The sequence below is a fragment of the Cherax quadricarinatus genome, chromosome 6, assembly GCF_038502225.1.
Source record: "Cherax quadricarinatus isolate ZL_2023a chromosome 6, ASM3850222v1, whole genome shotgun sequence".
Lineage (NCBI taxonomy): Eukaryota > Metazoa > Arthropoda > Malacostraca > Decapoda > Parastacidae > Cherax > Cherax quadricarinatus.
In genome coordinates, this window is record NC_091297.1 from 35,425,711 (window position 1) to 35,448,838 (window position 23,128).

Consider the following 23,128-nt stretch of genomic DNA (forward strand, 5'->3'; position numbering starts at 1 on the left):
GAGGCCAAATTTCAAAGTGTGCACCAGGGTCCAAGAATTTTCAAAAAATAATTCTGTTATTTTTTCTTATGAAATGGTAGAGAATCTTTTTCTGAAGGTAATAAAACAAAAAGTATGAAATTTGATGGAAAATTTACAAAATTATGCTCTCACGAATTTTGACGTGTCGGCGATATTTACGCATCAGCAATTTTGCCGAATTTGACCCCCATTTTAGGCCAATTATATTACTCCAGTCAACCAAATTCTTAGCTATTTCACTACTATTACTTCTACTCTATAGATTGAGCACAAGAAATCGCCAAGTCAACTGTTTTAACTACAAAATAAAGTGATTGGAAATTGGTAATTTGGCCAATTTAATGCAAAGTTCAAAATATTCTAATTTCAAAAGAGGGTCCAGAATAAACAATGCAGGCATTCCTGGAACTAAACTAACATTTCCTCTGTTCATTAGTTACATTTTCAGGCTTTACCAATGAATTCCATTTTGATTTTTTATTCACATAATGAATTTTTATTCAAACCAAACAATAGAAGATTTACTGTTATGCAATACTGTAGTAATTGTATAAATAATATCACCACGTTTGTGAACATATATTAGACCCACCAGCTGGTGTGTATTAGATGTGTGGGATCATTTGTTTACTCTTGAACATCAGCAAAAATTTAACATCTTTGCTATTTTATGCTCAGTTTCAACCCATTTCCATTATTAAAACCAATCAAAATCATCTCTATTTCTGTAATATATCTTCCATTCTATCAAATGAGACCAAGAAATCGCAAATACAACTATAAAAAACATACGAAAAAACACTGCAAAGTCACTTTTTTAACCCTTTCAGGGTCCGTGTCGTAGATCTACGGCTTTATGTTCAGGGTCCAAACCGTAGATCTACACCATGAGCTCAGCTCAATCTGATAAGCTGTGAGTAGTAAATTTGGGCCTAGATATGAGAGAATACATTTGTGTGGTATGTGTGCACCACATAAAACAAATCCTGCAGCACACAGTGAATAATGAGAGAAAAAAAACTGAGACCGTGATTTTTTGTTAAAACAGCGACTTTGCAGTGTTTTTTCGTATGTTTTTTATAGTTGTATGTACTTGCGATTTCTTGGTCTCATTTGATAGAATGGAAGACATATTACAGAAAAAGAGATGATTTTGATTGGTTTTAGCACTGGAAATGGCTTGAAACTGAGCTCAAAGTAGAGGAAATGTTAAATTTTTGCCGTTGTTCAAAAGTAAACAAACGACCTCACACGTCTAATACACGCCAGCTGGTGGATCTAATATACATTCACAAATGTGGTGATGATATTTATACAATTATTACAATATTGCATAACAGTAAATCTTCTATTTTTTGGTTTGAATAAAAATTCATTATGTGAATAAAAAATCAAAATGGGATTCATTTGTAAAGCCTCAAAACATAACTAATGAACAAAGAAAATGTTAGTTTAGTGCCAAGAATACCTACATTGTTTATTCTGGACCCTATTTTGAAACTGGAATATTTTGAACTGTGTTAAATTGGCCAAATTACCAATTTCCAGTCACTTTATTTTGTAGTTGAAACAGTTGACTTGGCGATTTCTTGTGCTCAATCAATAGAACAGAAGTAATACTAGTGAAATAGCTAAGAATTTGGTCGACTGGAATAATGTAATTGGCCTAAAATGGGAATCAAAGTCAGCAAAATTGCCAATTCGTAAATATCGCTGACACATCAAAATTTGCGAGAGCATAATTTCGTCAATTTTCCATCAAATTTCGTACTTTTTGTTTGATTACCTTCAGAAAAAGATTCTCTACCATTTCATAAGAAAAAAATAACAAAATTTTTTTTGGAAAATTCTTGGACCCTGGTGCACACTTTGAAATTTGGCCTCTGGACCCTGAAGGGTTTATCAAAAATTACAGTCTCAGTTTTTTTTTTATCTCATTATGCACTGTGAGCTGCAGGATTTGTTTTATGTGGTGCGCACATACCACATAGATGTATTCTCTCATATCTAGGCCCAAATTTACCGCTCACAGCTTATCAGAGTGAGCTGAGCTCATGGCGTAGATCTACGGTTTGGACCCTCAACGTATAGCCGTAGATCTACAGCACGGACCCTCAAAGGATTAAAAGCAACGACACAGCTTTCCAGTGCTTGCTTCGTAAAAGGGTTGTAAAAGTAGTAAATGCTAGGGTGTTGGGGAGAGGGGTGGGATTAAATTATGCAGATTTAAATACTATATGGGAGTTGACACAGTTACTATTTACTAATAATACTGTGCTTTTGAGAGATTCTGAAGAGAAGTTGTAAAGGTTAGTGGATGAGTTTGGGAGTGTGTGTAAAGGAAAAGAGTTAAAAGTGAACATAGATAAGAGTAAGGTAATGAAGGCATCAAACGATTTTAGATAAGGAAAAATTGGATATCAAATTGGGGGGGAGTATGGAAGAAGTCAATGTTTTCAGATATTTGGGAGAAGACTTGTCAGAGGATGGGTTTATGAAAGAGAATGTAACCCAAAGGAATGAAGGAAAAAATGTGGGTAGTGTACTGAGGTATCTGTGGAGACACACAATACTATCCAAGGAGACAAAGAAGGAAATGTGGACGACTATAGTGGCACAGGTTGACCATCACTAATCCGGCACCATCAGGACCTATAGGGTGCCGGATTAGTGATTTTGCTAGATTACAGAGTGGTTAGGTTAGAATATACTTAACCCTTTCAGGTTCCACAGGCCCTCTCTGAGACTTGTTCTCAGGGTCCCCCAAATTTCAAAAAAAAAAAAAAAAAAAAAAAAAAATCTGATGAAAAGATAGAGAACCTTTCCCCTATCATAATGACACCAAAAGCATGAAATTTGGTGGAAAACTTACAGAATTATGCTCTCGCGAAGTTAGCGGTCGCGACGATGTTTACGCATTGGCAATTTTGCCCACTTTGACCCCTATTTTCGGCTAATTCCAGTGTACTAGTCGACAAAAATCATAACTATTTCGCTAGAACTCCATTTTTTCTATCGAATGAGTACAAGAAACCACCCATTTACCGATTTCAACTATCCAATACAGTGGTCAGAATTTAGTAATTTTGACAATCTCACACAAATTTCAAAAGATGTCAATTTCCAAATAGGGTCCAGAATAAACAAGAAAGACATTCCTGGCACTAAAATAACATTTCCTCTGTTCATTAGTCACGTCCCCAGGCTCCTCTTACATTCTTTTTCTATCCACTTTGAATTTTTATTCTCACAAAAAAATAGAAGATTTATTGTTATGCAGACTACTGCATTAGTGTAGAAATGGTATAAATAATATCAGCGCACTTGTGAAAGAATATTAGACTCACCAGTTGACATGTATTGGATGCATAGCATGATTTGTTTACTTTTGAACTTTGGTAAAAATCGAACATTTCTGCTACTTTGAGCTCAATTTCAAGGTATGTACTTTTAATTGTAAAACCAAATATTCCCTCCATCTTCCCAATACCTCTAACTCTCCATTTAATAACTCTCCTCCCCTATTTTTAACTGACAAATCCATTTGTTCTCTAGGCTTCCTTAACTTGTTAATCTCACTCCAAAACTTTTTCTTATTTTCAACAAAATTTGTTGATAACATCTCACCCACTCTCTCATCATTAGTGCTTTTATTTTACCTGAATCCAAATTGGCAGGGGTTGAGTATGTTTCGTGACATTACAAATGAATACAGTAGACCCCCGCATACGGGACGCCTTGCATAACGTACAATCCGCATACCGGACGCTTTGATCGCTAAAATTTTGCCTCGCATACCGCCCAAAAACCCGCTCAGCGCCCTTCGTCCGAGACGCGTCCAATGTGCGGCCTGAGCCAGCCTCATATGTTCCGCCGGTGGCATTGTTTACCAGCCAGCCTCGGCGGTAACATCCAAGCATACAATCGGAATATTTCGTATTATTACAGTGTTTTCGGTGCTTTATCTGGAAAATAAGTGACCATGGGCCCCGAGAAAGCTTCTAGTTCCAACCCTACAGCAATAAGGGTTAGAATTCCAATAGAGATGAAGAAAGAGATCATTGATAAGTATGAAAGTGGAGTGCGTATCACCGACCTGGTCAGGTTGTACAAGAAACCCAAATCAACCATCTCTACTATTGTGGGCAACAGAAAGGCAATCAAGGAAGCTGATCTTGCCAAAGGTTTAACTGTGTTTTCGAAACAGAGATCGCAAGTGATGGAAGATGTTGAGAGACTCTTATTGGTGTGGATAAATGAAAAACAGCTAGCAGGAGATAGCGTTTCTCAAGCGATCATAAGCGAAAAGGCTAGGAAGTTGCATGAGGATTTAATTAAAAAAAGGCCTGCAACTAGTGATGATGTGAGTGAATTTAAGGCCAGCAAAGGTTGGTTTGAGAGATTTAAGAAGCGTAGTGGCATACATAGTGTGATAAGGCATGGTGAGGCTGCCAGTTCGGACCACAAAGTGGCTGAAAAATATGTGCAGGAATTCAAGGAGTGCATAGAAACTGAAGGACTCAAACCTGAACAAGTGTTTAATTGTGATGAAACAGGCCTGTTTTGGAAGCAAATGCCAAGCAGGACCTACATTACTCAGGAGGAAAAGGCACTCCCAGGACATAAGCCTATGAAAGACAGGCTAACTTTGTTGATGTGTTCCAATGCTACTGGTGATTGCAAAGTGAAGCCTTTATTAGTGTATCACTCTGAAACTCCCAGACCGTTCAGGCAAAAGAATGTCCTCAAGGAAAATTTGTGTGTGCTGTGGAGGGCAAACAGTAAGGCATGGGTCACTAGGGACTTTTTCTATGACTGGTTACACCATGCATTTGCCCCCAATGTGAAAGATTACCTAACTGAAAAGAAATTAGAACTTAAGTGCCTCCTGGTGTTAGACAATGCCCCTGGTCATCCTACAGACGTGGCAGAGCGACTTTATGGGGACATGAAATTCATTAACATCAAGTTTTTGCCTCCTAATACCACTCCTCTCCTGCAGCCCATGGACCAGCAGGTTATTGCAAACTTCAAAAAACTGTACACAAAAGCTCTGTTTGAAAGGTGCTTTGTAGTGACCTCAGAAACTCAACTGACTCTAAGAGACTTTTGGAGAGATCACTTTAATATCCTCAATTGTATAAACCTTATAGGTAAGGCTTGGGAGGGAGTGACTAAGAAGACCTTGAACTCTGCTTGGAAGAAACTGTGGCCAGAATGTGTAGACAAAAGGGATTTTGAAGGGTTTGAGGCTAACCCTGAGAGGAGTATGCCAGTTGAGGAATCAATTGTGGCATTGGGGAAGTCCTTGGGGTTGGAGGTTAGTGGGGAGGATGTGGAAGAGTTGGTGGAGGACGACAATGAAGAACTAACCACTGATGAGCTGATAGATCAACTTCAACAGCAAGAGGCCAGACCTGAGGAAACTGGTTCAAAGGAGGGGAGAGAGAAATTGAAGGAATTGCCTACTACAAAGATTAACCCTTTGACTGTTTTCGACGTATAAATACGTCTTACGAGCCAATGTTTCTGACGTATATATACTCAATAATTCTAGCGGCTTCAAATCAAGTGGGAGAAAGCTGGTAGGCCCACATGTGAGAGAATGGGTCTGTGTGGTCAGTGTGCACCACATAAAAAAAATCCTGCAGCACACATTGCGTAATGAGAAAAAAAAAACTCTGATCGTTTTTTTGGAATAAAACGCCGACTTTGAGGTGTATTTTCGTATAGTATTTATCGTTGTATTCGCGTTTTCATGGTCTTAGGAGATAAAATGGAAAACATATTACAGAAATAGAGATGATTTTCATTACTTTTACAATGAAAACGACCTTGAAACTGAGCTCAAAGTAGCGAAAATGTTCGATTTTTACCAATGTTCAAGAGTACATAAATCACACCACACGTCCAATACACGTCAACTGGGGAGTCTAATATTCTTTCACTAGTGCACTGATATTATTTATACCATTTTTACAATAATGCAGTCGTCTGCATAACAGTAAATTTTGTATTTTTTTGTATGAATAAAAAATCAAAATAGAAAGCAATAATAATATAAGAGGGGCCTAGAGATGTGACTAATGAACAGAGCATATGTTATTTTAGTGCCCCGAATGTCTACCTTGTTTATTCTGGACCCTATTTTGAAATTGGCATCTTTTTTAGTTTGTGTGAAATTGGCCAAATTGCCAATTTCTGACCACCATATTGGGTAGTCCAAATTAGTAAATGGGAGGTTTCTTGTACTCAGCTGATAGATAAAATGGAGTTCTAAAGAAATAGCTATGAGTTTGGTCAACTGGAACAATGGAATTGGCTGAAAATTGGGCTCAAAGTCGGCGAAATCGCTGATACGCATATGTCGCCGAGACCGCTAACTTCGCGGGAGCATAATTCCACGAGTTTTCGACCAAATTTCGAACTTTTGGTGTCATTACCATCGGGAAAAGATTCTCTATCATTTCATAAGAAAAAATAATTTTTTTTTTTTTCAAAAATTGAGCAACATAGAATGACAGTTTCAGAGAGGGGCCTGAAACAGTCAAAGGGTTAAGGAAATGTGTGCAAAATGGCTTGAAGTGCAAACCTTTTTTGATAAAAATCACCCTCACACAGCTATTGCAAGCCGTGTTGGCAACCTGTACACTGACAATGTTGTGAAACACTTTAGGGAAGTCATAAAGGAACGAGAGGTACAGGCCACTATGGACAGATATGTTGTGCGAAAGAAGTCCAGTGACTCTGAAGCTGGTCCTAGTGGCATTAAAAGAAGAAGGGAAGTAACCCCAGAAAAGGACTCGACACCTCAAGTCTTAATGGAAGGGGATTCCCCTTCTAAACACTAACACTCTCTCTCCCCTCCTCCCATCCCATCAATCATCACCAGATCTTCAATAAAAGTAAGTGTCATGTAATTGTGCATGCCTTTTTCAGTTTGTGTGTATTAAAATTAACATTTCATGTGGTAAAATTTTTTTTTTTCATACTTTTGGGTGTCTTGCACGGATTAATTTGATTTCCATTATTTCTTATGGGGAAAATTCATTCGCATACCGAACATTTCGCATAACAGCCAGCCCTCTTGCACGGATTAAGGTCGCTATGCGGGGGTCCACTGTACAGTGGACCCCCGCATACCGTTGGCCTTACGTAACGTTAAATCCGCATACCGATACATTTTATCGCTAAGATTTTGCCTCGCATACCGCTAAAAAACCCGCTCAACGCTGTTCGTCCGAGACGCGTCTAATGTGCGGCCTTAGCCAGCCTCACATGTTCCGGTGGTGGCATTGTTTACCAGCCAGCCTCCGCGGTAACATCCAAGCATACAATCGGAACATTTCGTATTATTACAGTGTTTTTGGTGATTTAATCTGCAAAATAAGTGACCATGGGCCCCGAGAAAGCTTCTAGTGCCAACCCTACAGCAATAAGGGTGAGAATTACTTTAGAGATGAAGAAAGAGATTATTGATAAGTATGAAAGTGGAATGCGTGTCTCCGAGCTGGCCAGGTTGTATAATAAACCCCAGTCAACCATCGCTACTATTTTGGGCAACAAAAAGGCAATCAAGGAAGCTGTTCTTGCCAAAGGTTCAACTGTGTTTTCGAAACAGAGATCGCAAGTGATGGAAGATATTGAAAGACTCTTATTGGTGTGGATAAATGAAAAACAGATAGCAGGAGATAGCATCTCTCAAGTGATCATAAGTGAAAAGGCTAGGAAGTTGCATCAGGATTTAATTAAAAAAATGCCTGCAACTAGTGATGATGTGAGTGAATTTAAGGCCAGCAAAGGTTGGTTTGAGAGATTTAAGAAGCATAGTGGCATACATAGTGTGATAAGGCAAGGTGAGGCTGCCAGTTCGGACCACAAAGCAGCTGAAAAATATGTGCAGGAATTCAAGGAGTACATAGAAAGTGAAGGACTGAAACCTGAACAAGTGTTCAATTGTGATGAAACAGGCCTGTTTTGGAAGAAAATGCCAAGCAGGACCTACATTACTGAGGAGGAAAAGGCACTCCCAGGACATAAGCCTATGAAAGACAGGCTTACTCTGTTGATGTGTTCCAATGCTACTGGTGATTGCAAAGTGAAGCCTTTATTAGTGTATCACTCAGAAACTCCCAGAGCGTTCAGACAAAAGAATATCCTCAAGGCTAATTTGTGTGTGCTGTGGAGGGCAAACAGTAAGGCATGGGTCACTAGGGACTTTTTCTATGACTGGTTACACCATGCATTTGCCCCCAATGTGAAAGATTACCTAACTGAAAAGAAATTAGACCTTAAGTGCCTCCTGGTGTTAGACAATGCCCCTGGTCATCCTACAGACGTGGCAGAGCGACTTTATGGAGACATGAAGTTCATTAAGGTGAAGTTTTTGCCTCCTAATACCACTCCTCTCCTGCAGCCCATGGACCAGCAGGTTATTGCAAACTTCAAAAAACTGTACACAAAAGCTCTGTTTGAAAGGTGCTTTGTAGTGACCTCAGAAACTCAACTGACTCTAAGAGAGTTTTGGAGAGATCACTTTAATATCCTCAGTTGTGTAAACCTTATAGGTAAGGCTTGGGAGGAAGTGACTAAGAGGACCTTGAACTCTGCTTGGAAGAAACTGTGGCCAGAATGTGTAGACAAAAGGGATTTTGAAGGATATGAGGCTAACCCTGAGAGGAGTATGCCAGTTGAGGAATCAATTGTGGCATTGGGGAAGTCCTTGGGGTTGGAGGTTAGTGGGGATGATGTGGAAGAGTTGGTGGAGGAGGACAATGAAGAACTAACCACTGATGAGCTGATAGATCAACTTCAACAGCAAGAGGCCAGACCTGAGGAAACTGGTTCGGAGGAGGGGAGAGAGAAATTGAAGTTGTCTACTACAAAGATTAAGGAAATCTGTGCAATGTGGCTGAAAGTGCAAACCTTTATGGATGAAAATCACCCTCACACAGCTATTGCAAGCCGTGCTGGTGACTATTACACTGACAATGTTGTGAAACACTTTAGGGAAGTCATAAAGGAACGAGAGGTACAAGCCACTATGGACAGATATGTTGTGCGACAGAAGTCCAGTGACTCTGAAGCTGGTCCTAGTGGCATTAAAAGAAGAAGGGAAGTAACCCCAGAAAAGGACTTGACACCTCAAGTCTTAATGGAAGGGGATTCCCCTTCTAAACATTAAGACTCTCTCCTCCTCCCATCCCATCAATCATCACCAGATCTTCAATAAAGGTAAGTGTCATGTAATTGTGCATGCCTTTTTCAGTTTGTGTGTATTAAAATTAATATTTCATGTGGTAAAATAATTTTTTTTTCATACTTTGGGGGTGTCTTGCACGGATTAATTTGATTTCCATTATTTCTTATGGGGAAAATTCATCCGCATAACGATAATTTCGCATAACAATGAGCTCTCATGCACGGATTAATATCGTTATGCGGGGGTCCACTGTATAGTCTCCTGTGCATGAGTTTCTCGAAGATTTTGGATAGCAATGGAAAGTTTGATATTGGCCTATAGTTGTTTACGTCTGTAGGGTCACCACCTTTATGTACAGTGGACCCCCGCATACCATTGGCATCACATAACGATTAATCCACATACCGCTTGCTTTAATCGCAAAAATTTTGCCTCGCATACTGCTTAAAAACCCGCTCACCGATTTTCGTCCGAGACGCGTCCCATGTGCGCCCTCAGCCAGCCTCACATGTGCCGCCAGTGGCATTGTTTACCAGCCAGCCTCCGCGGTAACATCCAAGCATACAATCGGAATATTTCGTATTATTACAGTGTTTTCGGTGCTTTTTCTGGAAAATCAGTGACCATGGGCCCCAAGAAAGCTTCTAGTGCCAACCCTACAGCAATAAGGGTGAGAATTACAATAGAGATGAAGAAAAAGATCATTGATAAGTATGAAAGTGGAGAGCGTGTCTCCGAGCTGGCCAGGTTGTATAATAAACCCCAATCAACCATCGCTACAATTGGTGGTACAGCTGCTGCTGCTGCTGTACTGTCAGCTGCTGCTGCTGCTGTAGCATCGTCTGCTGCTGCTGTAGCATCATCTGCTGCTGGTGTAGCATCGTCTGCTGCTGCTGTAGCACTGTCAGCTGCTGCTGCTGCTGTAGCATCGTCTGCTGCTGCTGTAACATCGTCTGTTGCTGCTGTAGCATCGTCTGCTGCTGCTGTAGCATCGTCTGCTGCTGCTGTAGCATCGTCTGCTGCTGCTGCTGCTGTAGCATCGTCTGCTGCTGCTGCTGCTGTAGCATCGTCTGCTGCTGCTGTAACATCGTCTGTTGCTGCTGTAGCATCGTCTGTTGCTGCTGTAGCATCGTCTGCTGCTGCTGTAGCATCGTCTGCTGCTGCTGCTGCTGTAGCATCGTCTGCTGCTGCTGTAACATCGTCTGTTGCTGCTGTAACATCGTCTGCTGCTGCTGTAGCATCGTCTGCTGCTGCTGTAGCATTGTCTGTTGCTGCTGTACCACCGTCAGCTGCTGCTGCTGCTGTAGCACCGTTGTTGGTGTGGCTTATTGAGAATACCAAGAAACAATTAACCCCAGAGGATTTGCCACCCAGGATAACCCAAAAAAGTCAGTGTCATCGAAGACTGTCTAACTTATTTCCATTGGGGTCCTTAATCTTGTCTCCCAGGATGCAACCCACACAAGTCGACTAACACCCAGGTGAACAGGGAAAAATGCCTGGAACTAGTGCTCATATTGGTGAATTTAAAGCCAGCAAAGGTTGGTTTGAGAGATTTAAGAATCGTAGTGGCATACACAGTGTGATAAGGCCTGTTCTGGAAGAAAATGCCAAACAGGACCTACAGCACTCAGGAGGAAAAGGCACTCCCAGGACACAGTGTCTCATCAGTCATTGCTGCATCTTCAATAAAGGTAAGTGTCATTTATTCTTCATTTAGTAGACTAGTACATGCACAATATATACTGTGCATGTATTACTCTACTACTGTGCATGTATCCTTCCCTTTGTGTGTAGGAAAATGTATATTTCATGTGGTAAAATTTTTTTTTTCATACTTTTGGGTGTCTTGCACGGATTAATTTGATTTCCATTATTTCTTATGGGGAAAATTCATTCGCATACCGATTATTTCGCATAACAATGAGCCCTCTTGCACGGATTAAAATCGTTATGCGGGGGTCCACTGTATTGGTATAACCCTTGCTGTCTTGAGTAGTGTCGGGAAAGTGCTAGTTTCTAGTGACTTGTTAAAAAGTAATGTAATAGCATGCGAAAGGACATGGGCCGCTCGCTTGTACAATAATGGTGGAATGTGAGACAGATTCCCCGAGTTACTTTTAAGTGACTTTATGATCACGGTGACTTCCATGGGCTCAGTTGGTACAAGATAGAAGGAATTTGGGAAATTCCCATCTAGGTAGTCCCAGGCACAGGCATTGGTGCATGGGATTTTACTGGTGAGATTAGATCCTATGTTTGAGAAGAAGTCGTTTATCTTGTCAGCTGTATCAGTGGGATGCAGTGGTGTTTCATGAGGTTTAGTTAGAACAATATTCTTGGTTTTTTTCAGTTTGTGGGTCCCCAGAATCTGGGAAAGTGTTTTCCAGGTCTTTTTTATACCTCCTCTTGTGTCAGTGAATCTGCTGGAGTAGCACAGTTGTTACTGGGAGCGCTTGAAGTTCCTGAACCTGTACTCCCTGGAATGCAGGCGGGAGAGATACATGATTATATACACCTAGAAAATCCTATAGGAACTTGCACACGAAAATCACTCACAATGAAAGCAAAAGACTCGGCAGATGATGCAACATCCCCCCAATGAAAAGCAGGGGTGTCACTAGCACGTTAAGAGACAATACAATAAGTGTCAGGGGCCCGAGACTGTTCAACTGCCTCCCAGCATACATAAGGGGGATTACCAATAGACCCCTGGCTGTCTTCAAGCAGGCACTGGACAAGCACCTAAAGTCGGTACCCGACCAGCCGGGCTGTGGCTCGTACGTTGGATTGCATGCAGCCAGCAGCAACAGCCTGGTTGATCAGGTTCTGATCCACCATGAGGCCTAGTCACAGACCGGGCCATGGAGGCGTTGACCCCCGGAACTCTCTCCAGGTAAACTCAAGTTACAGGTGAACGTGAATGAGACGGCCCAGCACCAGAGGTGGAAGGTTGTGCATCATCTGGATTTTCATCACTAATTACGTTATCCTGGGTACACTTTCAGTCACACCTTCTCCAAAACCATGAAATTCACTTTTGCTGGCCCTTCCATCACTGTTAGAAATATCATTTGGGAACAAAAGACCTCCAATCCGCCGGCGAGTGAGGTACTTCTTACCGGGAGGCATGGTGAACAAGGACTACTGGAATGGAGCTCCCACAATGCACCAATGAGTCCCCGATTTTTTTCGTAGTGCACACACCCACCACGCAGACCCATTTTATTTATTTTATTTATTTATTTATTTTATGTCTTTGTAAACAGTACATTGAGATTTTGTATTTACAATAGTGGGTTGCAATGCAAAGAGAGCCTCTATTATGCCTAGACATTATGGGCCAACCTAACATTACTGGCTTACAGTCTACTTAACACTAAGGAGTATATCATAGTTGCACAGTAGGATAGTAATTATTTCATAGTTGTACAGTAGAATATTAATTATAAATGAATCAAAATTTGTATAATACAAAGATATATTTATATTCGAAAATACTTTTTGTGAAAACAATGATTCAATTATATTCCTGTCAACAATGCATAAAAGGTTCAAAGTGATTGTTTCAGTTATGATGTGGGAGTACATAGGTGAGTATTTGTGTACTGAGTAATTAGCATTTAGTCTAGGGTGATTAAGTGGCTTTTGAGAAGAGTCTTAAATTGATTTTCAGACTGGGTTACTTTAATATCTTCTGGTAATGAATTCCACATTTTGGGGCCCTTTACGTGCATAGAGTTTTTACAGTGTGATATGGACATGAGGTATATCAACAAGAGATCTGTGTCTTGTGTTGTGGTCATGTATCCTGTTTAGGTTGGTGAGGAGAAGTTTGAGTGGGGGTTTATATTTGTGTGTATTGTTCTGTGTATGTAGTAGGCACATGAATAAGTATGGATGTTCTTAATGGTGAGCAGATTCAGACTTTTGAAAATTGGTGAAGTGTGCTGGTGGGAGTGGGAATTTATCATTCTTACTGCTGCCTTTTGGTGGGTTATTAGGGGTTTTAGGTGATTGGATGTTGTTGATTCCCATGCATAAATTCCATATGTAAGATAAGGATATATGAGTGAATGGTACAGTGCCAGGAGAGCTGATTGTGGAACGTAGTACCTTATCTTTGATAGTACGCCTACAGTCTTGGAGATTTTCTTGGTGATTTGTTGTATGTGTGTTCGGAACTTAAGGCTACTGTCAAGGTGGATACCTAGGAATTTTCCCTCTGTGAGTCTTGTGACTGATGATCCATTTATCGTTATGTTAATTGGATCATTTGCAGCTTTGTTTCCAAACTGAATGAAATAGGTTTTATCAGTGTTCAGGGTAAGTTTGTTTGTCATCATCCAGGCAGATATTTTCTGTAATTCAGCATTAATTGTGTTTGCTAGTATGACTGTGTTTGGGTGGGAAAAGACATATGTAGTGTCATCTGCAAATAATATGGGTTTGAGTAGCTGTGATGCATTCGGTAGATCATTGATGTAGATGAGAAAGAGGAGTGGTCCAAGGACACTTCCTTGTGGGACTCCTACTGTGATTGGTTGGGTGGAAGAGTTTGCATCATTTGCATACACATATTGAGTTCTGTTACTAAAGTATGACTTTAGGTAGTTGAGGGAGTGGCCTCTGATACCATAGTGCATTAATTTGGAGTACAGCAGTTCATGGTCAACTATATTGAAAGCTTTACGTAAAACAATGAAAATGCCCAGCGGGACATCTTTCTTTTCAAGTGTGGTATATATTAGTTTTAGCATATGTATGATAGCATCATTTGTGCTTTTATTATTCCTGAATCCAAACTGACAAGGGTTTAATATGTTGTGTGAAGCAAGGTAGGAATAGATCCGTCTATGAATTAATTTTTCAAAGATTTTAGAGAGCAGTGGTAAGTTAGATATTGGTCTATAGTTATTCAAGTCAGCTTGGTCACCTCCTTTATGGATCGGAGTGACCCTCGCTATTTTGAGGATTGTTGGGAAGGTAGATGATTCAATGGATTTGTTAAAGAGCATTGCAATAATTGGTGACAATACTTGAGAAGTTTTTTTGTACATAAAAGCAGGCAAGTTGTTTATGTCTCCTCCCTTGTTTTTAAGGGTGTTTATGATGAGCGTAACTTCAATGGGGTTGGTTGGAGCTAGGAATAGCGTATTTGGGTAGGTACCTATGAGGCAGTCTGATGGATGGGTGTTTGCGCTTGGTATTTTGTTTGCTAGATTTTTTCCTATGGTGGAGAAGAAAACATTAAGTCTGTTTGCTGTTTCGGTTGGAGTGAGTAGGGGTTCATCTGATTTTGTTAGTTTGATTGTTTTGTTTTTGGATAACTTTTTAGTTCCAAGAATTTCAGATAGAGTTTTCCAGGTTTTTTTCATATCACCTTTGATGTTAAGTAATCTATTTTCATAATACAATTTTTCTGACCTTCTTATCAGGCTGGTAAGTGCTGACGAGCAATTTTTTGACTGTTCTCTAGTTATTTGACCCATTCTATACTGTTTTTCTCTCACATGTAGGCCTACCAGCTTTCTCCTGCTTGATTTGAGGCCACTAGAATTTATGCATACTAATATGGTGGCTCATATGACGTATATATACGACTGAAACAGTCAAAGGGTTAATTCTATCATGTTTCTCAATTTCTTTACCAAAGGGCTAGCACTAGGAACTTTCTTTGAGCCTATGGTGTCTTATTTCACAGTCACAATCAATAAACAGGCACAAAAATTGCGAAATGTTTCGGATGAATGTTCACCAAAGCAGTGACAGAGCCAGACTGACAGCGTTCCTCGAGCGGGCGGACGTGTATGATACATGTGTATCCCAGGACAAGGTCCAAAATTCAAAGCACTCCTTCAGAGTGCAGGCACTGTATACAGTGGTCCCTCGATAATCGTATTTCTCGAGAGTCGTAGATTTCGGAAATCAATGCGATATTTTCGTATAAACATGGGCTCGCTAATCGTAGGTTGACTCGCGAATAGTAGGTCGTCTGGGACGCGTACGCACAGTGTGAGCTGGGGCAGCCTCCCTACCCAGCCAGTCTGGCATTGTTTACCAGTGAGCAAAGGTCCCCTCACGTGCCCCTACGAAATATTTCATAGTATTCCACTCATTTTAGTACTTGCAAGTGCTAAATAAGCTACCATGGCTCCAAAGAAAGCTCCTAGTGCCAAGCCTTTGGTAAAGAAGGTGAGAAATACGACTGAATTTAAGAAAAACATCATTGAACAATATGAAAGTGGCTTAAGTGCAACAAAACTGGCCAGGATGTACAACAAGTCCTACACAACCATATGTTCCATCATGGCCAAGAAAAAGGAAATCAAGGATGCTGTTTTTGCAAAGGGGGTAAATATGCTGATAAAAATGAGATCACCAGCACTTGAAGAGGTTGAGAAGTTATTATTGGTGTGGATAAATGAGAAACAATTAGCAGGAGATAGTATTATGACGTCGATTATTTGTGAAAAGGCTAGGCAGTTGCATGACGATCTGGTAAAGAAATTGCCTGCAAATAGTGGTGATGTGAGTGAATTTAAGGCCTGCAAAGGTTGGTTTGAGAGATTTAAGAACCGTAGTGGCATACACAGTGTGGTAAGGCATGGTGAGGCTGCCAGTTCAGACCACAAAGCGGCTGAAAAATATGTGCATGAATTCAAGGAGTACATAGAGGCTGAAGGACTGAAACTTGAACAAGTGTTCAATTGTGACAAAACAGGCCTCTTTTGGAAGAAAATGCCAAAGAGGACCTACATTACACAGGAGGAAAAGGCACTGCCAGGACACAAGACTATGAAAGACAGGCTGACGCTCATATTCTGTGCTAATGCTGGTGGGGATTTCAAAGTGAAGCCGTTACTAGTGTACCATTCTGAAAATCCCAGAGCGTTCAGGAAAAACAATGTTATGAAGAGTAAATTGTGTGTGTTTTGGAAATCTAATAGTAAGGCATGGGTCACGAGGGAAATTTTCGTCGAGTGGTTCAATGAAGTGTTTGGCCCTAGTGTGAAGAATTACCTCCTGGGAAAGAAATTGTATCTCAAGTGCCTCCTAGTAATGGACAAAGCACCTGCTCATCCTCCAAACTTGGATGACCTAATTTTCGAGGAGTTTGGGTTCATCACAGTGAAGTTCTTGCCGCCGAATACCACTCCTCTTCTCCAGCCCATGAACCAGCAGGCCATTGCAAACTTTAAAAAAACTCTACACCAAAGCAATGTTTCAAAAGTGCTTGAATGTGACCTCAGACACTCACTTGACCCTAAGAGATTTTTGGAGAGAACACTTCAGCATCCTCCATTGCATAAGCCTTATAGTTATGGCTTGGGAGGGAGTGACTACCAGGACTTTGAACTCTGCTTGGAGAAAACTGCGGCCAGACTGTGTCAACAAGAGGGATTTTGAAGGGTTTGGGACTGACCCTGATGAGCCTATGTCTGTTGTTAAATCTATTGTGGCACTGGGGAGTTCCATGGGGTTGGATGTGAGTTTGAAGCATGTGGAAGAGTTGGTCGAAGACCACAATGAAGAACTCACCACTGAGGAGCTGCAAGAGCATCAGCAGGAAGAGCAACAGATCGCAGCTCAGCATCTTGCTGCAGAGGAGGACGAAGAGAGATGGAAGATGGTGCCTTCTTCAGAAATTAAAGAGATTTTTGCAATGTGGGGTAAGATGGAAAGATTTATGGAGAAACATCACCCTGACAAGGCTGTTGCAAGCCATGTTGGCAACATGTACAGTGACAAAGTCTTGGGCCATTTTAGGGAAGTGTTAAAGAAACGCCAGAAACGGAGCTCTCTGGACAGTTATTTTGCGAGACACAACTCCAGTGACTCTCAAGCTGGTCCTAGTGGCATTAAGAAACAGAGAAGAGAAGCAACCCCAGAAAAGCAATTGGTACCTGAGGTGTTGCTGGAAGGGGATTCCCCTTCCAAACTGTAAATAATCCAATCTCTCTCCTCCTCCAGTCTCCCATACACTAAGAAGAATCTCCAATAAAGGTAAGTGTTATTCTGTTAATGTTTCATTCAGCATTTCCCATTGTATTGTTTATGTACTACATCTATATTTCACGTAAAAAAAATTTTTGGTTTTAATACTTCTGGGTGTCAGGAACGGATTAATTGTATTTACATTATTTCTTATGGGGAAAATTCATTCGAAAATTGTAGATTTCGATAATAGTAGCTCCTCCAGGAACGGATTAAATATGATAAACGAGGGACCACTGTACTTCCTATCTCTAGGACTCAAGTCCAGCCTTCCGGTTTCCCTGAATCCCTTCATAAATGTTACCCTGTTCACACTCCAACAGCACATCAGGTCTTAAAAACCATTTGTCTATTTGCTCCTATCTAACACACTCATGCTTGCTGGAAGTCCAAGCCCCTCGCACTCACAAACTTCTTTACCCCTCCCTCCAACGTTTTCAAGGCCAACCCCTACCCTGCTTTCTCTCCACTACAGATTTATACACTCTCAAAGTCATTCTATTTTGATTCTTCCTCTCTACATGTCCAAACCACCTCAACAACCCCTCCTCAGCCCTCTGGAAAATAGATTTGGTAATCCTGCACCTCCTCCTAATTTCTAAACTACGAATTCTCTCCATTATATGCACACACACATTGCCCTCAAACACCTCAAACACGACATCTCCACTGCCTCCAGCCTTCTCCTTGTTGCAACATTCACCACCCATACATTTCCCTCTTTGCTTCCATGGACAAAGTTGTCTCCACAGACTCCTCAGTGCACCACTCACCTTTTTTCCCCTCATCAATTCTAGGATTCACCTCATCATTCACAGACCCATCTGCTGACACATCCAGTCCTAAATATCTAATACTTTCACCTCCTCCATACTCTCTCCCTCCAATCTGATATCCAATCTTTCATTACCTAATTTTTTTACCCTCATCACCTTACTCTTTCCTATATTCACTTTCAATTTTCTTCTTTTACATACCTTACCAAACTCCTCCACCAAGCTCTCCAACTTCTCTTCAAAATCTCCCAAAAGCACAGTGTCATCAGCAAAGAGCAACTGTGATAACTCCCACTTTGTGTTTGATTTTTTCTCATTCTCAGCAAAATTTGCTGACAGTGCCCCTCCCACTCTATCATTTGCTCTCTTTTTGTACTCTCTCACCACTCTCTTCACCCTTTGTTTACTTTCCATATACCCTGCCCTTCTTATATCACTTCTGCTTTGTAAAAGCCTCTCATAAGCTACCTTTTTCTCTTTTATTGCCCCCTTTACCTCATCATTCCACCAATCACTCCTCTTTCCTCCTGCATCCACCCTCCTATACCCACAAACTTATGCCCCACATTCTAACACTGCATTTTTAAAACTATCCCAGCCCTCTTCAACAACCCCCCCCCCACTACCCATACATGCACTAGCTCACCTTTCTGCCAACAGTTGTTTATATCTCACCCCAACTTTCTTCTCCCTTATTTTATAAACTTTTACCTCTCTCTTACCTGCTGTTCCTAATTTGATTTTGTCCTGTGTACCTCTTACTCTACCTGTAGCTACAACTAATGATCCGATATATCCGTTGTCTCTCTATAAACATGCACATCCTGAAGCCTACCCTTCAATCTTTTATCCACCAATACATAATCTGACAAACTACTTTCATTACATGCTATATCATGCCTTGTATACTTATTTGTCCTCTTTTTCATAAAATATGTATTACTTATTACCAAACCTCTTTCTACAAACAGTTCAATGAGAGGCTCCCCATTTTCATTTACCCCTGGCACCCCAAATTTACCTACTACTCCCTCCACAGCATTTTTACCTACTTCAGCATTGAGATCCCCAACCATAAGCACTCTCTCACTTGGTTCAAAACTCCCTACGCACTCACTCAACATTTCCCAAAATCTCTCTCTCTCTCTCTCTCTCTCTCTCTCTCTCTCTCTCCTCTACACTTCTCTCTTCTCCAGGTGCATACACACTTCCTATAACCCCCTTATCACATTCAACCCTTATTTTACTCCACATAATCCTTGAATTTATACATTTACATTTCCTCTTTTCCTGCCATAACTTATCCTTCAACATTACTGCTACTCCCTCCTTAGCTCTAACTCTATTAGAAACCCCTGACTTAATCCTATTTATTTCTCCCCACTGAAACTCTCCTACTCCCTTCAGCTATGTTTCACTTAAAGCAAGGACATCCAGCTTCTTTTCATTCATAACATCCACAATCATCTCTTTCTTATCATTTACACTACATCCATGCACATTTAAACATCCCACTCTGACGGTTTTCTTCTTTTTCTTTTTAGTAAGCTATACGGGAAAAGGGGTTACTAGCCCATTGCTCCCGGCATTTCATTTGACTTTTACAACACACATGGCTTACAGACAAAAGATTTTTATACCATTTCCCCCTGGATATGAAAGGAAAAGTAATAAGAACAAGAACTATTAAGATAAAATCAAAGAAAACTCAGATAAGCGTGTATATTTAAACATGTACATGCATGTGTATTGTGTCCTAAGTGTAAGTAGAAGTAACATGTTTATGAGACAGAAAAAAGACACCAGCAATCCTACCATCATGCAAAATGAATACAGAATTATAAAAACCATATTCTTTACTGATTCACAGCAAAGACCACGGCCTGGAATCTAACCTGCCGTATAAGTGGGGCCCTACTGTATATTGCAATACCTTCATTAAGACATGGCTGTTGTAGTTATAATTTTACATACTACTATCATTGTCTTTACTTCTTTTATCCATGTCTGCAAAAATAATCAGAGAACTTTCAGTATACAGCATTTCATTATTGTGTTCCATATTATAATTTAAGTAACTACATCCTGGTACTACTCATACTGAATTATCTTGTCACTTGTATTTATTTTTCAGTCCCTATCAATACCGTGTATTAAACTCTTAAAAAAAATACAACTATGAAGATGTTAAGTACATGCAAAATATAATTTGAATCTTCAGATTATTTTATGTTTTGTATGTATACAGTAATTTGAAAATGAAGATTTGTACTGTATTGTACTGTATGGCCTCTCCTCACTTAATGACGGAGTTCCGTTCCTAAGATTACATCTTTAAACGAATTCGTCACTAAGTGAGGAGCATACTATAATGGTAGTGGGTTTGTGTCAAAACCATCTTTGATATTTTCTAATGTCACCTTTGCACCATTCATAACATTTCTGGTATATTTTTAAATGTTTATACAGTAGTGTACTGTATAATGAAATAAACAGAATAGAGGAAATCAGCTCTAATATACTACATTATTTAGGTATAAATACTAGTTAGAGAGCCCATCGTAAGTTCAAGGCGACGGTAAACAAGTCACTAAGTGAGGAGAGGCTGTACTGTGTTGTATGATGACATCAATACTGAAATTTCACTGCACAAGGCAAAACTATAACTACAGTACAGAACATGAATAACTTACTAATTTTGTTTCCATTTAAATTGAGGTGTTTGAGATTGGAGAGATCACACACAGTTGGTGGCAACACACTTAACTTGTTCTGAGAAAGATCTAGAGTTCGGACAACCTTGCTTATGCTCGACAAATCTGGTACCTGTGAAGTTATACTGTAATTAGCCAATATCTTTAATAATTAATATATATTATAGTTAATTACCTGGACTTAAAAAAAATTACTGTACTGCTGTGTCAGTATAGACTATTGGTACTTTGTGGGTTAAAGTTTGTCATTTTTTAACCCACCAGCCATCTCCCACCAAGGTAGGGTGAGCCAAAAAAGGAAGAAACACTTTCAATATCACTCCATCATTGTCTTGCCAGAGGCATGCCAATGCTTCAGTTCAAAACAAGATATCCCCACCTCTCCTTCAGAGTGTAGACACTATACTTCCCACCTCCAAAACTTAAGTCTGGCTAACAGGTTCCCTGAATCCCTTCATAAATGTTACCTTGGCCACACTCCAACAAGACATCAAGTCATAAAAACCACTTGCCTCCATTCACTACTATCTAACATACTCACACACGCTTGCTGTATGGCTAAGCCCCTCGCACATAAAACCTCCTTTATCCCCTCTCTCTAACCTTTAAAATTAGCTATATATAAAAGAACAAAACGTTCAGAACTGAAAACTACTCTCTGTGGAAGGCTTGAAGAACCACTATAGGACTCTCCCATAATAATAATGTGATAAATGGTTTAAAAAACCGACAAGTTGAAGATTGAGTCACTTATGCAACATATGGGAATCTTTATTCAGGAAACGTTTCACCACACAGTGGTTTCATCAGTTCAATACAGATCAGAAGGGTGTAAGGAGAAGAGGAGTTTGAGGTAATCAGTCCCTCATTCTGGAGTCGATGTGTTCAGTCCATCTTTCTACAAGACTAATGGACCGAACACATCAATTCCAGGCTGAGGGACTGATTACCTCAAACTCCTCTTCTACTTACACCCTTCTGATCTGTACTGAACTGATGAAGCCACTGTGTGGCGAAATGTTTCCTCAATAAAGATTCTCATATGTTGCATAAGTGACTCAATCTTCATAATAATAATAATAATAATAATAATAATCCTTATTTCTACAAGAACATGATACAATTTATACAAACCTAGCTGTCACAAATGACATAATATATGGAAAACCCCTTGCTAAACAGAGCATTTCAGGTAAATTAGATTAATTTTGTCCTCAGGATGTAACCTACATCAGTTGGCTAACACTCAGGTACCTACTTACTGCTAGGTGAACAGGGGACAGCAGATGTCTTACAGAAACATGCCCCAAAGTTTCCACCATACCGGGGCTCAAACCACAGACCTCATTGTGTGAATTGAGTGTGATACCAACAGTCTGTCCCTTTCTGCTTTTCCTCATCAGTGCTCCCTAATATGTTCCACCTGTCAGCCAGGCTCAAAGTGCAATTTGTTCAGTAACAGTAATTACTGAGGGCAATTATTTGAATTAACCCTTAAACTGTCCAAACGTAGATCTACGTTTGCGTGTGTAGCGTCCCGACCTTGATTTTCTCCATAAGAATGTAAAAAAAAACATAGATCTATGTTCAGAGTACTATGCAAGCAAACGTAGATCTATGTTTGGACAGTTCAAGGGCTAACCAAGTGTATAAATCATTTACTGTATACACCTACCATCCGACTTACGACCTGCTCGACTTACGACCACTCGACTTACGACCGTGTTTTTTATGCCAAATTTCTCAGAAATAAACAACTATTTGTGTTGTACACAGTGTTTATCCTAAACCTTACAGTATAAAATACAGTACTAACAGCATAAAAAGTAAAGTAAAACATGAAATACCAAAATAAAAAAAATAAAATAAAGTCATTACAAAAATGTGATGTTGATATTCAGTAGTAAAGTTCGACTTACGACCATTTTGACTTACTACCGGTTTCTCGGAACCGAACTCAGTCGTAAGTCGGATGGTAGGTGTATATGTATTTATTTTTTCTATTCTATATTTCTTTGATTAGGCTGTTGAAAAGGAGTCAATACATTACTTTATACAGTGGAACTTCTACTTACGAGTGAATCCACGTACGAGTTTTTCCAGATATGAGCAGCTGCTCGGTCGATTTTTTGCTTCCAGACGCGAGCAAAATTTCCAGATGCGAGGGGGCCTCAAGAGAGGTTAATTGACACTGGTAAGGGGGCTCTTGCTCTTGATCTAGGGAATTGGATCTCAGTTGTTTGTTGGGCTATCTTATTGAAACTTGGGCAATGTATGATAAAAAGATGCTTCTTAAAGTACACCAAAAATGAAAGAAATCGGACCATAAATAACGGAGTTCACTTCTCAGCCATTAGCCTCCCCTTAGCAGTGTATTTTTGTATGGTTTTTATGGTTGTTTTCTCGTTTTATTTGGT

At 40.1% G+C, this 23,128-nt stretch overlaps 1 protein-coding gene across 1 annotated transcript in view; it reads right to left on the reverse strand.

Annotated features, from left to right (window-relative positions):
* LOC128694264 (leucine-rich repeat-containing protein 57) overlaps nucleotides 1-23,128 on the reverse strand; it is a 124,655-nt gene that overhangs the window by 58,131 nt on the left and 43,396 nt on the right. Inside the window, exon 2 of the mRNA XM_070081298.1 lies at nucleotides 20,691-20,823. Coding sequence (XP_069937399.1) covers nucleotides 20,691-20,823 — 133 coding nt within the window. The remainder of the gene's footprint in view (nucleotides 1-20,690; nucleotides 20,824-23,128) is intronic.